The sequence below is a fragment of the Natator depressus genome, chromosome 14 (assembly GCF_965152275.1).
Source record: "Natator depressus isolate rNatDep1 chromosome 14, rNatDep2.hap1, whole genome shotgun sequence".
In the NCBI taxonomy this organism is placed as follows: Eukaryota; Metazoa; Chordata; order Testudines; family Cheloniidae; genus Natator; species Natator depressus.
Window position 1 is genome coordinate 1,502,941 of NC_134247.1, and position 15,519 is coordinate 1,518,459.

General features: G+C 52.1%; 1 protein-coding gene across 11 annotated transcripts in view; it reads right to left on the reverse strand.

Moving 5' to 3' along the window:
- Positions 1 to 15,519, reverse strand: part of RBFOX3 (RNA binding fox-1 homolog 3) — a 345,196-nt gene that overhangs the window by 80,307 nt on the left and 249,370 nt on the right. For 6 of the 11 annotated variants that reach the window (XM_074971600.1, XM_074971594.1, XM_074971596.1 and 3 more), the window contains one exon: positions 7,471 to 7,515. The exons of 1 other annotated variant lie outside the window; for it this stretch is intronic. Coding sequence is in view for 3 of the 10 variants with exons in the window: in XM_074971592.1 (XP_074827693.1) it covers positions 609 to 626 (18 nt within the window). In the remaining 7 variants the exon portion in view is untranslated. Of the gene's footprint in view, positions 1 to 608; positions 1,090 to 3,924; positions 4,053 to 7,470; positions 7,516 to 9,765; positions 9,986 to 15,519 lie in introns of those variants that run through there. 4 more of the 11 variants (XM_074971592.1, XM_074971590.1, XM_074971591.1 and 1 more) reach the window with 3 other exon arrangements.

The following is a 15,519-nucleotide window of genomic DNA, read 5'->3' on the forward strand; positions in this document are numbered from 1 at the left end:
CTGCTTCTGCTAACTATCCTCCACTCCTCTTCCAGAGAGTGATGTGAGGGGAGATTGGGTGGAACAGGTGCAGAAAGATTTCCTAGCGGAGGGAATATGCCTCTGAGCAGGACCTCCAGATCCCGTGGCCTGTTACCTGGTGATCTGCAGAGAGCCTAGAGAACAGCTCTGCGTCTAAGAGCCCCCAGGGCTGTGCTACAGAAAGCCCCCAGTGAGCCTGGGGCTCAGAGGGGGCAGCTGCAGGAAGAGGCAGAACTTTGGGTCAGGATTTGTCCAGAAAGCTTTCCTAGAGGGGAGGGGTCACCATGCCTTTCGCTAGTTGAATTCAAACCAGGAAGCCCTGCCCAGCTCCCATGCTGGAGTTGCCCATTCTGGGAGGGGGAAGACAGTTCCCATCTCCTTGCTCCTGGGGGCCTGTCTCCAACAGGCAGACACCTGATCCCCTCTGGCTGTATGGAAGCCAGGAAGCAGAGAGATCCCTGCTGGAAGAAGAAAGCATCTCCCTGGCAGGCAGCAGAGCTCCAGAAGCTGGAAGCAAGAATGCTGTGAAACAAACCAGCCCCCAGCTCCCAGTAAAGAAAGGGGAAAATCCTGTGTTTGGTACCTACCCAGAAATACATCATCATGTCGGCAGCGGGGATGTGCAGCACCAGAGAGGAGCAATCAGGTGAGCTGGCCTAGCAGCGCAATGAGAGGGTGTGGGGTTCCCCTTCCACTCCCCGTGCAGCTGGCGGAGGTGCCCCGCACTGTGCTCCCTCGCAGTCTCTCTCTCCCCGGGATTTCTCTGGGCTTTGTGCTTGTGGGTGGCTTGGCAGCAGTGCCCTATCGCCTCGGGTCCCTCGCCGGCACAGCGCGGTCACTCGCCACAGGCCGCCATGCACGTCAGAGCTGGCCATCAGTGTCCATCATGCTGGTGCTCAGCTGCTCGTGGTGCGAGGATCGGAGAAAGGATTCCAACTTGGGCAGGGGAAAGGAGCGAGCCCCCAGATCCCAAGCACGAGTCACAGAGCGAGGAAGGGTGGGGGTGAGGGGAGCTGATTCGATATTAAAAACAGGGGGAGGGACCAAAAATAAATCCTCTTGGGCGTCCTTAGGAGAAAAAGGAAGAGAGAAAAAGCGAGCGAGGCTGGACCTGTTCCTCCTGCGGAGGTAGAGTACAGCTGGCTGGGAGTGCAGGGGCTGCTGGACTCAGGCTGGGAGCGTGAGGCCAATCAGCGGCGAGGAGCCAGGCTGAAGGACTGGGGGCCAAGTTGCCAGGTTTGTTGTAGGGGGCTGGATGGGCTGCCGGGGAAGGGAGGGGAACGTGTGGCGGGGAGAGCGAGAGCGTGCATGGCAGGGAGCTGGGAGTGTAGGCTCCTGCTCCGACACTCTGTGCAATGGATGTCCTGCCTCAGCATTTTTCAAGCTACCCTGTCAATAAGGGAATCGGCTGCTCTCACAATTAACCTGCGAGGTGCCAGCCAGCTCCGACTGCGCTTGCTCCCTGGCAGGAGTGATTTTTCCTTCCTTTTCCTCTCCTGTTCCTGGGTCAGGCTCAGCCAGCATCCAAGGCTGACAGCCTGAGCTAGGCCCAGCTCCTGGCTTCTCATGGGCCAGGATGGATAGTGGCTGCCCCACCCCTGGCCAAGGGAGAGAGGTCATTATGGAGCCCCCCGCCCTCTCGTTCTCATGGCTACGGCCTCGGTCACTTCTGCGCAAACCCCTTCCTCTGAGGCTGCTTAGGGAGTGAAAATTCTTGGAATGATTATTATTGCCTGGATTAGGGCAGCACCTCGAGGCCGCATTGTGCTGGGCGCTGCAGACAGTGAGCGAGTCCTTATCCTGAAGCACTCACAACCAAACTAGACCAGGCAGACGTGGGGTGGGAGGCAGGAAAGAAAAGCAGGAGCAGCCTTGGTAGAGCCTGATCCCGGAGGCTGGGGGAACCTGAGATTAGTGAGCCTAAGGAAGGGAAGGGGCAACCCTTGAACAATGCTTTACTCTGTGATCTTAAACAGCAATAACGCCCCTGGGCAAACCGAGGGGCTGAGTTCAAAGGGCTGTCCTCGGCCACAGAGTCTCCAAGGCAGAGCTGGGAACCCATGCAGAGCAGGCACCTGCCCTGGGTGTGTGCTGTGGTCAGCCCAGCCCAGCCGCTTGGACTCCGTCACTGCACCCTGCTCGCTCATTCACCTGCCCCGGGCATGTGCTGTGGGCAGCCCAGCCCAGCCCAACGGCCAGTTCTAAGTCCAGGGAATGGCTAGAGCTCAGCAGCTTGGCCCCACCAGTGACTTGTGAGGGACAGGCACTGGTTAGGCTGGGGGCAGTGCAGGGGCAAAGGGATGGGCTGGCTCTGGCCAGAGGAGTGCAAACAAATGGATCTGGTGGAAGCACATCAGTTCTCCTTCGGGATGGTTCTAGGGACATTCTTACCTGCTGAGGGACAGGACGGGGACTTGACAAGGCCCCTGTGTGGTAGCTTTTCACATTGCACAGGGCCCTTGTGGGATAGGCCGGGGAAGGGCAGAATCATCACAGTCTAGCTCTGCTGCCAAGGGGCTATTACAATAAAATAACCATCCCGTGCTGTGCTTCCACAACTCCTGCACGCTGCTGTGCCCCCACCATGCCTGCAACACCCCCTCCAGCCTGAGATGGGGCCTGGATCCCCAGGAATGCCCTGCTGCTCCAATGAGAGGCTCTGGGGAATTACCACATGCCTGCCTGAGCCCTGCTGCTGCCCTGGCAAGTTTCCTGTTTCTCTGGAGGAGCCTGGCCTTGGGGCAAAGCCCTGCTATGGGTCACGCTCCATCCCGCAGAGGAAAGTAGCAGAATCCTCAGGGTAAGATCAACAATCCCTGCACGGAGCAGGCCCTTGAGCCAAGGCGACGGGTGCAGCAGCTCTGCAGGCAGGGCAGCGTGTCTCTCAGACACTAAATCTCCCGTCCTCCAAGGGACCCACTGTGCCGCGGAGTGAGGGGACCATGCGCGCTGAGCCACTTGCAGGAGCAGGCAAATAAATAAGAGCAAGGGAAGGCGAAGGCGTGCGAGGGCGGGAAGATAGTTCTGTGGGGCCCAGCTGGCGCTGACACACAATCCCCCCCCCCCCCCCCAGCACATAATCACATTCAAAGCGGGGCTGGTGTGAGGCAGTTCTCCTCCAGCACAGCAATAAAAGAAAACAACACACTTAATAATTCAGCACCAGGAGAGGGTGATCAAGCAAAAGAACCACCACGGCAGGCAGGGGAAGAGAGCCCAGGTTTTCACTCATTCCTACCTTGCTGTCCAAGGCCTCCCCCCGCTTCCCCCCAGAGCCCTGCCAGCGCAGCCCCACCCCTCACCTCGGGGAGCGAGTCCTCACTGCTGCTCCCCCCCCCACAGAAATTGAGGAGGGCCTGGTGGTGAAGACCTAGGGTGAGTCAAGGGGAAACTGGGTGCAACATCCTCACATGGGCTCCTGGGTAAGTTCCCTCCCTCTCTGTAAGAGGGGGCCAGGAACCCTTCCCTGCCACAGGGACACGAGCCTAAAGCCCTCAGTGTCTGTGAGAGGGACCATAGGACAGCCTAGAAATAAACCTCTCCCCCCTTAACAAGACTCCCCAGGTCAGAAAGGGGAGCCCATGCAGCAGAGGGAGATTTTGCGCTGTCCTGCCGGGGAGAAGAGGCAAGAGACAGGCAGGTCACTGTTTGGCTGTGCGTTTTTTTTCTTCTCCTAGCTATTCCATGGCCAGCATTACCAGCAGGGATTTGACTCCCTCTACTTCCGCTTCCTCCCTTCCCGTCTAAACCGTGTGGTGTTGAACAGGGAGGTGGCTGGCTCTCAGTGGGCATTAGAAGGGATCCCTGGGTATGACCTTACGTCACTTTGGGACCCTTTGACACAAATCACCATAATACACTTGACCACAAAACCACGGTTAGTTCCTGTTTGACAGTGTTTACCTTGCTGTTCCCAACTCGGTTTGTGCCTTGCCTGGGCCGGGCTCTCCTGCTGCTCCCTCTGTCCGAGGCAGGGCATTACGGAGCCGTGGAGTCGATGGCACTCTCCCCAACCCACCATCCTGACTTCTCTACAGGAAGAAACAGGCCAGATGCCTTGTGCTGGGACCCGAGCACATCTCAGCAGGTAGGGGCTAGACCTGTGCTTGGATGCAAGACCTCCTGGGGATGAGGCCTTGGTAATTGAATAGGTAGTGCTTGTCACATGTGACCTGTAGCCCAGAACAGCCCCAGAGGGACACTGAGCAGCAAAATATAGTATCGCTGGCTGAGACAGAGACCAGACCGGCACTTACTAAGAGTCACGTATTCTACAAAGGAGACCCACGGGTGCACGCCACAATGCATGCCTATCTTTGTGGGACAAGCCTGTATAGACAGACAGGAATTGGGTATATGCATATGCAAATATCTGAGTAAGCATCTAAATACCTGATTTGGGTGCACAATTCCATTTTTTTAAAGTTTTTTTTGCAACTCTTTAAAAATCTACCCCTAAATATCTCCTGGCAATTTTTGCTAGTGTCATGGACTCTAAAGTCCCAAGCAAACATCCTGCCTTCCCTCAATTCCCTCTGCTGCATTTGTTGTTTTGAAATATTGTTGTTGCAGAAATGGCTGGTACATTCCACCCCAGAGATAGCTACATTTGAGGGATGAGGGGAGAGATTGCTGAGTATACTGCTTGCACAGTTTAGGGTCCCTTGGTACAAAGGGCACTATATCAAGGTAGATGAGTGTTACTTATAGACACAGCTGAGTTTGGTTAAGAATCCATCCAGTACGGGATATCGGAGGAGGTGGGACAATCACACACAAGGTCAGTGGGTTTTAGCCACCAGCCTACAAGACCTGAAAGTTGGCTTTCAAATGGGAGCTCTTTTAGAAATGCACTTCTGCAAAAGGTCCAGCCACTGAAGCCATTCCCTGAGTGACTGTGTGGGAGCTCCTTATCACATCAGGCTCTGAGCAGATTTGGGAACTGTCCTTGCAGGGCAGCGGGGTACTGATTGCTCAAGAGGCTGGGAATGGGAGTGGGAGCCAGGTCTCTGGTTCAGAACTGCCCCAGGCCAGGATGGCCAAACGGTGTTCATCTCTGATGCACGTGACACCACTTGGGGTGAGAACATTCTTCCCATGGGGCAGGTGTCTACTTCACAAAACTGTCACTGAGCAAAGAATGGGCTGGAGAGGCTGAGCGGTGGGGAGGTCTAGGTGCTCTGCCTGCTTGGGGGTATATAAAGGGGCCTGAACCCTTTGGTGCTGCCAGTCTAGATGTTAATGAGCTGGGGCCTTGACCCTGCCTGTTAGCACTACTAAGCCCTTCTTCCAGCCCTGCCTTTATTGCCTGTGACTGGAGCCAACGTCTGCTCTCTTTGCCTCACTCTTGTTTCTTTTTTTGAACCTGGTTATACTTTTGGCCTTCACAGCATCCCCTGGCAACAAGTTCCACAGGTTGACTGTGTTGTATGAAGAAGTACTTTCTTATGATTGTTTTAAACCTGCTGCCTATTAATTTCATCAGGTGACCCCTAGTTCTTGTGTTATGTGAAGGAGTAAACAACAGGTCCCTATTCACTTTCTCCACACCAGTCACGATTTTATGATCTCTGTCGTATCCCCCCTTAGTCGTAGAATCCTAGAATCTCAGGGTGGGAAGGGACCTCAGGAGGTCACCTAGTCCCACCCTCTGCTCAAAGCAGGACCAATCCCCAATTAAATCAAAAAGTCGCCTCTTTTCCAAACTGAACAAGTCTCCGTTTTTTAAATCTCTCCTCCTATGGAAGCTGTTCCAGACCCCTGATCATTGTTGTTGCCCTTCTCTGGACCTTTTCCAATTCCAATAGATCTTTTTTGAGATGGGCGATCACATCTGCATGCGGTTTTCAAGCTGTGGGTGTACCCTGGATTTATATAGAAGCAATAGGATATTTTCTGTCTTATTATTTATCCCTTTCTTAATGATTCCCAACATTCTGTTCGCTTCTTTGCCGGCCGCTGCCCATTGAGTGGATGTTTCCAGAGAACTCTCCACGGTGACGCCAAGATCTCTCTCTTGAGTGGTAACAGCTAATTTAGACCCTCCTCATTTTGTATGTATAGTTGGGATTATATTTGCCAATATGCATTGCTTTGCATTTATCAACACTGAATTTCACTGGCATGCACCATTTTGTTGCCCAGTCACCCAGTTTAGTGAGATCCCTTTGTAACTCTTGCAGTGAGTCTGCTTTGGACTTAACTATCTTAAGTAATTTTGTATCATCTGCAGACTTTGCCACCTCACTGTTTACCCCTTTTTCCAGATCATTTATGAATATGTTGAATAGCACTGGGCCCAGTACAGACCCCTGGGGGACACCACTAGCTACTTCTCTCCATTCTGAAAACTGACCATTTATTCCTACCTTTTGTTTCCTGTCTTGTAACCAGTTACTGATGCATGAGAGGACCTTCCCTCTTATCTCCATGACTGTCTACTTTGCTTAAGAGTCTTTGCTGAGTGACCTTGTCAAAGGCTTTCTGAAATTCCAAGTACACTATATCCACTGGATCACCTTTGTCCACATGCTTGTTGACTCCCTCAAAGAATTCTAATAGATTGGTGAGGCATGATTTCACTGTACAAAAGCCACATTGACTCTTCATGTGGAACCCAAATCGTGTTCATCTATGTGTCTGATAATTTTATCTTTACTATAGTTTCAACCAATTTGCCTAGTACTGAAATTCGCTGACTGGCCTGTAATTGCCAGGATCGCCCCTGGAGCCTTTTTTAACAATTAGCATCACATTAGCTATCTGCCCTCACCTAGTACAGAAGCTGATTTAAGTGATAGATTACATACCACTGGGTACAGAAAGCAGGAGCCTCCCTGAAAAGCGGAAGTTGCCCCAGCACTGCGCTTGATGAAGATATACCATACCCCCACTTCCCCAGCGCTCTCAACAAATCCCTGCACAGCTCATTCTTGATAGCTGTATACAGCACAAAGAGTCAGCAATGTCAGCACGCACAAAGCAACTCATGGGCACAACATCCCTAACCCATGCCAGCTGCCAAGCCTCCTCTCCAGAGACCCATCCCCCAGTTACCTCCCTGCACTGGCATGCACCATTCCAGAAAGTCTCAGCCTCCTGCTACTGGTTGGAGCCATGAAAAGCTACTTGTCTACATCTGGCAGCAGTGGCAGACAAAAGGGAACCGAGCAGGCCATCCACCTCGCTTTCTCCAGCTAGCAGATCCCCAGTCCACATGTGTGATCCAGCTGCTTAACCCATAACCTGTGGAGCAACAGGGTGGATTGTGCCAGTAAGGCAGAGACACAGCAGCTGGTATCAGCCCAGCACAGCAGGCCTGGAAATCAGAGTGCACTGGCACATGCTGCACAGATGAGTAAATGGGGACCCCAGGCGTAGCTGCCGGAGACACAAAAAACACATTCTTATCTCTCAATATCTATTCAGAAAAGGAAAGTGTCTTTGTACCTTTTATTCAGCAAAGTTTCCCCTGTGGTGCGCACACTGGACTCTCTAAGAAAAGAAAGAAAGAAAGAAGAAGAATTAAAATCAATGATCATTATCGCTAACTTGCTTACAGTCAATGCCATTTGCTCACTGACTGGCAAAATTTTTGAATACGAAGTATTATCTCCCTAGGAGTTCCGGGAAACCTGCCCTGGTTAACCGCTTGCTGCTCTCCACGTTTCAAAGGGCGAACGAGACATTTTAGTTCTTTCTAAAGAACACCAAGGAACCAGCAGTCAGGCTGCTCAGGTTCATTCCTGGGCGGACTGAAGTCCATGCTATACAGGCACATTCCACGTCGTACATTTCACTACCAGAAGCAGCATCTTCTAGATCTAGTTTTTGGTGGATTTTCGCACTCAAGCAGTGAAGAGCTGAAAGGACTATGTGGAGCCAGACATGATGCAGGTTGGTGCTGCACGTCTCCCACGTGTCAACGCACTTCCAGCATGGTCTGTGAGTCCAGGGCCCCCAGTCTATGCTACCAATACGCCTCAATCCTGACTTGCAGCACCTGCACCTACCCTGCTCTATTCTGGCCTTCCCATAGCTCTGCAAGTGCACATCAGTCTCCACCCGCAGCCCTGTCTCTCCCCATACTAGTTCTGTACAGTACTGTCTGCTGTTTTAAAAGTTAAAAGATGTGCATAAGAATGGCCCTACTGGGTCAGACAATGGTCCATTAGCCAGTATCCCACCTTCTGACAGTGGCCAATGCCAGGTGCCCCAAAGGGAATGAACAGAACAGGGAATCATCAAGTGATCCATCCCCCATTGCCCATTCCCAGGTTCTGGCAAACAGAGGCTGGGGACACCATCCCTGCCCTTCCTGGCTAACAGCCATTGATGGACCTATCCTCCTTGAATTTATCTAGTTCTTTTTTGAACCCTGTTATGGTCTTGGCCCTCACAACATCCTCTGGCAAGGAGTTCCACAGGTTGACTGTGTGTTGTATGAAGAAATACTTCCTTTTGTTTGTTTTAAACCTGCTGCCTGTTACTTTCATGTGGTGACCCCTAGTTCTTGTGTTATGAGAAGGAGTAAATAACACTTCCTTATTTACTTTCTCCACCCCAGTCTACCATATCCCATACTGGGTCCCAACACAGCTCTGCCAATGCCCCTCAGCCTGGACCCACAGCACCCCCTGCCTCTCCACTGCTCTGTACTGGGTCCCAACACAGCTCTGCCAATGCCCCTCAGTCCCATCCCCACCCAAATCATGAGATTTTAAAAATAAAAAAGTTGGGGTCTTTCTGTGCCTTCTGGCTTTTGAGCCCTTAGGGGTCACATTTTGCAGCTTGCTAGAAAACCAAAGCTGCAGTTCTCACATAAACACCTGAATCCAGAAGCGGGAGCTTTGAGAAGAATACCTACATTGTGAGACTGGCAATACAATCACAAGATCAGCCCCATGGCACTTCAAGCTACAGAGGGGGGAAGGGCTGCGAGCAGGGAGAGGAGGCCAGAGGAGAAAGGAACTGGATTCAGGTAGGTGCATGCCTGACAGCTGCCATCTTGTTGAACATTGAGGACTGAACTGGCGACCTGCAGAGCAGAAACCATGGCTTGAGAAAGGATCCAAGTTCACTAGCCAGTGACCATAGGAGACTCCCATCCTCTATGAGTTGGGTACAGAGGGTGCCACATGACACTGGCCAGTGAGTTACACATGCAGAGCCAAGGGCTGAAACACTGTGCTTGCTTACACTGGGATCACTGCAGGACTTCGTGCTGCCCCAGGGATGACTACTTAGATCCACTCGAGAACTTTGGCCCCACCGATGCTGCTGCGATTGTGCATACGCCCTGTACGGAGCATGTGGAGGGCTCCCCTGTTGTGCTGGAGGAATGGAAGTGATTCCCAGGCACTTCTGTTAGCAAACAGGGCTTTCAGCGCGCAGCAGGATAATCAATTATGGTAATTCCTGCCTCAATGAATCAGATTCATGGAGGAACACAGCTCATTAGGCTGGGGAGGACTTCCATTAGCACTCTTAGGATAAAAACCCTCCGGATAGCTCTAACCCAGCCAGACACATTCACCAGCCTGAAACGGCTTCCTCTTCCCCAGCCTGGCCCGCCAGTAACATGACAAACTCAGGAAAGCCACGTGGGCAAAGCATGTTTTCCAGAAACTGTAATTCCCAGTGGAGACAAGATAATCCCCTACTCTGCAGGGCCTCACGCAAGGGACTTGGCTGTTGAGCCCCCTCGAGCTGCTGTGTCACTGAAATCTCAAAGCTCCCACTGACCTCCTGATCCAGCCCATTCTCACTCTGCTCCTCCAAACGCCTTCCTGCTTCTCTGAGTTCACAGACACCTCCTGCAGGCTGTGCCCAGTTTCACCAGTAAACTGGTCACCGGAGACCACTGGAACAGGGGTGAAGAGAAACCTCCAGTCCGTGGCCATCATCCTGAGAGCTGGGGCTTGGATTCGCTGGGCACTCAGATAGTGTGTTTGAAGATGTATCACTGAAAGCTGCTTGTTCTCCTGTGGGAAGTGCAGTGATGGGTAAAATCTCATTTCCCAAACAAGTCTCAGTCAAGGAAGAAGCCAGCTGAGTCTGCGCCTGCTCAGAACCCCTCACAACTAGACCTGAGGCCACGGCGCTCAGGAAACAGTGGACGGGCAGGCAACTCACTGGGGGACTGGGTCAGCCTGAGAGACTGTGACCTGCCACCACTGCAGCATCTGCTGGGGCAGGAGCAGGAAGGCCAAGGCACAGCATTAACTCTGGGCAAAGAGCGGCCCGCAGGAGATGCGAGTGCTGCTTTGCAGCTCAAAAGCTGTTGCCCAAGAGCTGCTCTCTGTGCTTAGTACCAATGTAAATGGGCCCCCTCAATCTGCTGCAGGGAGGCAATTAAAGGTGACAGGCACAGCCAGACTTCCAGCAGTGTGGCACATCCCCACTTCCCACCCAGTCGGGTTCTCCACTCTCTTTGGGAGAAGAGGAGTCTCTGCTTTCACTCCCCTGAAATAACAGCCAGTGATGGAAGATGCCAGGCTGCAGCAGAGAGGTTTTGGGCTGCCCACCTCAGGGCACACTCCAACCCCACTCCCTTGCAGAGGTGCCCAGGAGATCTCACCCCAGGCATGCTCTGGGAAGCAGTGTGTACAGGGGATGTGCTCAGGGCAGGGGTGAATGGGCTTCTGCAAGCCTCAATGGATCCTGAGAGTCCCAGGGGGACAAAAAGAACCATGGAGGTTTATGCAATTGAGGAGGGAGACAGCTAGTTTTGAGCAGCTGCATTAGCGCCAGCTTGGGCTGCCTGTCCAGGTGCTACGGGGTGATAGGAGCTTGCTTTGGGCCTTTACCTGGACATGAAACGATCCTTGGGAGGCTCAGAAATAGCGAGCTGCTCATTATGAACTCAGAAGAGTTAGTCCTGGTGACACTGGTTAAAACAGCTCCCCCTGGCAGAGCCATGGAAACTACCCTCCGAGCTCCATGCAGGGGGGAGGCAGATGGGAGCTCTCTGGGCATCTCCCTAGGACTGCCCAACATGTGTGCAGCCTGACAGAGGTGGAACCTCCCCCGCGGTAGAATGGGGCGACCCTGCTGGCTCCTCACTGGGGGAAGGCTCCCATTCAGCCTTGCTGGGAAATTTACCAGCAGCGTGCTAAGTGATGTTTTAAAGCCCCCCGCAAAATCCTAAATTAATTTTGCTTTTAATTAAATTCATTAGCAAAGATTATCTGGCTAAGGAAAAATAATAACTTGACCCTACCCGCAGCAAACCTCTCTATTTATATCCTCTCTCTATATAAGCAGTGGCGAATATTTCTTTATGGGCCATTAAAGTTTTAATGTTTAATTTATAACTGCGTTCTCTGGCGGGCGGGATGGCCAGGCACAATGTCAACACTTTTAATTAAATGAGAAGGGTTTTCTTTTTAAACAAAGAAAGATAAAAAAGCCACATTCCCAGCAGCTAATCAAGGTGGCAGAGGCTCAGCAAGTACAGGGTGCTGGTAGAGGAGCGGGCAGGCCTTTGCTTCAGCTGAGCTGGCAGAATGGTACTGCCCAAGGTGTGTGAGAAAGCAGAAGGCTGCCAGGGGGAGAGAGCTCACCTGTTTCCTTCATCCACAGGCATTGAGATTCCCACCTCCCCTGCTTCCAAACAGGGAGACTCGTCCTTGCCAGAGGGCCTAGCAAGATGAGTCAGGGTTTACTGAGTGCCCTGCACCAGGATTTCCCTTTCTGAGTGTCAGTCCTAGAAAGGCAGAAGTGCAAGCTGCTTTACCCTAGGCTTGTTCCCCGAGGATCATGGTGAAGGCCTCTATTCAGAACCCATCAGCAGGCCTCCCCAAGTCCCTGACTTGCACTGCTTAATGAGAAAGTTCAGCCTGTGCCTCCCATAAATCCCAGCCAAGCTTGGGACAAACCCCACAAGTGCCTCAAGAAGCCCCAAGTTTGTTCATCCCGCCCACTGCTCAGAGCTCCTTACTATTCCTGGGGGAATTCTGCGCCACTGCACGACGCAGAATTTTGCAGAAATTAACGTGTGCACAGAATTTCCTTTCCCCCACAGAAATAGGCTGCACTGCTGCTGGCCGCCACTAGGGGCCACTGGACCTGGCAGAGCCCAGCTCCCACACAGAAGACACTGCTGCGGGGAGGGAGGGAACTAGAGGGATCCTGGCAGCTGCAGTTCCCAGCACACTCCAAGGAAGCAGACGGAAACTCCATGCAAGCCTGGGACCCAGCATCCGGCTGTTTCTCCCTCTGCATCCCTGGACTCTGCGGGGGAGGGAGGCAGGTGTCTGGGCTGGTGGGCCACAGCTGGGCTCTTGGGGAAGGGGTGTGGGTATCTGGGCTGGGGGTGGGGTGCAGCTGGGCTCTGTGGGGGGGAAGTGTTGTGGGTGCCTGCCCCTCTGGCTGGACTTGGGAGGGGAAAGGGGCAGAGAAACAGGAGCTGGGTTGTCATAGGGGTTTCTTCAACTCTCTACTACTGGAGGAATTTGTGTGTGTGTCTGTATTGTTACAAAAAGAAAAGGAGGACTTGTGGCACCTTAGAGACTAACCAATTTATTTGAGCATGAGCTTTCGGGAGCTACAGCTCACTTCATCGGATGCATGATGCTCATGCTCAAATAAATTGGTTAGTCTCCAAGGTGCCACAAGTCCTCCTTTTCTTTTTGCGAATACAGACTAACACGGCTGCTCCTCTGAAACCTGTATTGTTACAGACGTACTAGCTGACGGGTATTTTGAAATAAATTACCAAAATAATTGAAACTGGCATGATTATGTAGTGTTATTTTGACAAACAAAAGTTGCCGAATTCGTAATTTTTTGGTGCCGAATGCCCCCAGGAGTGTCCCTACACAGTCTGCTTGGAAAATGGCCACTGCTCTGGCCATCCCCACAGAGGGGCCTTCAGCTGTAGCATCGCTAGCCAGGACCATATCAGAGCTCACAAAGTAAGAAGGGCCAGGTCCCTATTTGGATGGGATGCCCCCTAAGGAACTCCAGGGTGGGGCAGGAAATGTGGACTCAACAGGTAATGCTCTTCCTTAATAGTCCTTACAGAGCCCAGGTCCCAGCCTGGTGCCAGGGCATAGTGAGGTGCTTAAGGCGCCATCTATCAGATCCGCTATAAAGCCTACAGCATTCAAACTCAAGAGTTGTGGATGTTAAATCCAGTGTCCCAACTAAATTCCAACTCGCGTAATTCCTATGCGTCCTGCTACCTACAGTCTCCCTGGCATTCCAGTTGGTTACTGTAGCCTTCACTGCTTGTCCTAAGATGCTGTGTAGCGCTGCTATGGGCTTCTAAGCCGCTGCTGCCTTTCCCCTTGGAAGTGGCTGCACTTCGGCGGTGGAAGATGGGATTGCCAAATGTACCGTCTGTGAAATAGGTTAGGAAATTGGTGTGGGATCCGCTTGTACCGCAGGGTCAATAATGATGTGAAACTGACATTGAGTGCACATGTCGCTATCCACCCTAGTTCATAGACCTGACATTCCAACATCACACCAAAGCAATGCTCTCTGCCCTTGGAGCTGGGCTTGGACTGTGTCTTCGAATTGTTTATTACAGCAACTCTAAGACCCCACCCTGGTCAGGGCACCATAATGGGCCCTGCCCAGAGAGCACCAAAGGCAGTCCTGCCTTCTTTGCCTCTTCCCAGAGGTGACACCCTCAGTTCTGTTTGGAACAGAACGGAAGAGGGGAGAAAGGTGGTTCCCATTCATGGGGTATTTTATCTCCTGGCAGAGGTTAAATCTCTGTACAAAGAAGTAGGAAAGAGATGAGTTAGTTGCAGAGGGGCGGGGGTGCGATTCAGCCATAAGCACTTGGCTTAGCAAGGCTGGTTTAGCGCCTCACACGCCCGCAGCCATGCTTTTCCCTCAGAGCTGACAGTTTCAGCAGCTGACACCAGGTTGGTGACCCCATCTTCCCTGCCCCCACACACGTGAGATGGGGAAGCAGGGTGGGGTGGTGGTAACTGGCCAAACACCATACACTGAGCCAATGAGACCAGGGGCTTGACCCTAGACCCTGACTGTCCAGGATAGAGGACTATATAGAGCTAGCAGAGTCCTAGCCATCTCCTCTCCCGTCCTGCCAGGCATTAAGGCAACATCAGTGACTCATGCCAGCATGTAGTCTGTTTCCTCCTTGGAAACTCATCTTTCAGAGGGCAGCAGCTCTGCCATCACTGCTGGCACTCCAGGAATCAGCTGGCAGAAGGTACCGCCCAGCACTGCAGTCATCCAATCCCCATCATTCCTAGGGGAGTCTGCTCCCCGACATGCCAGAGGACTGTGAAAGGAGTGCTCCTGACCTTGCTTCTCAACCCAGCATCTCCCATAAGGCAGTGCAGAGCTCTCCCCACAGCACGGTCACCCCTCAGCCATCTGTGCTGCCCAGACCTACAGCTTCGTGTCGTAGCTCTGTCCTGTTGTGCAGGAGGGACACCCCCTCGGGCATCCCAGGCCTGCATTCCCATAAATGGGGCTCTCATTTCTAACTTGGAACCACTTTAATTACAAACCCCCCAAACAAGCAGGAAATATTTAAAAAATGTAAAAACCACATACAAAGCAAGTTTGCTTGAGCCGGCCATTGCTTCTGTGAGCCAGGGAACAGAGTGGTGATGGCACCGTGCCGCTCACTAAAAGCATGAGTGTCACTAAATCAATAATTCATTTACTTTAATGAGATAAGTACTTTGAAAACTAATTGCAAACCTGCTCCATTTACTCCAACCCGTTATAGCCCTTAATGTAAATGGCAGAAGTGCTGCTGGAGAAAGGGGAAAGGTTTTAGGCGGAAGATAGTGTGTCATCTTTCTCCCTTCGAAGAAAGAGAAATATCAGCCATAAACAAGAACAAAGGAAGCCTAAGTAACCAGCTCCGTCAATCAAGGAATGTGTTATGCCACATGCTTGTACAACACCTTGCACATGCCCCAGGAATGCATCATCACATCTCGGAGAAACGATGCGCACCAAAGGACATGCTAACTTGGTCGAAACACCGCACCAAGAAATACCTATCAGCGGGAGTGCATCAAACGACCACCTGGGAACGGATGTGGATCGTAAGTGCTACACAACACAGCCAGGCACCTGGGAGTGCCTGAGAGAACTACAGTACATTACATGAGGGAAGGCAGAGCCATTGGATTTGCTGTGTGAATCTGCTTCAGAATACTCCGTACAATGCACAAGCAGATGGAGATTCAGAACAGAGACAGAAACTAAAAGCAGGGAGTGCACAGAAATAAAGGGATCTCCAACAGGAATTTGCAGATGCCCAAAGTATATCCTGTGCAAATGACTGAGGGCCAGAAGATAAACTCTGCACCAGAAAAGACTGGCAAGAGGTCCAGTCAGGTGCCATGGGAACGGACTGCTGTAAGTTAACTGGGACCCAGGCCAGGACTAGCTCTGTGTATAATTAGCAGAGCGGATGGGCCACCAGACAGGAATCCAGTGAAAGAGAAACCAAACTTGCTGTGATAACCTGAGCTACAGCATGGGACTTCTTCCCTA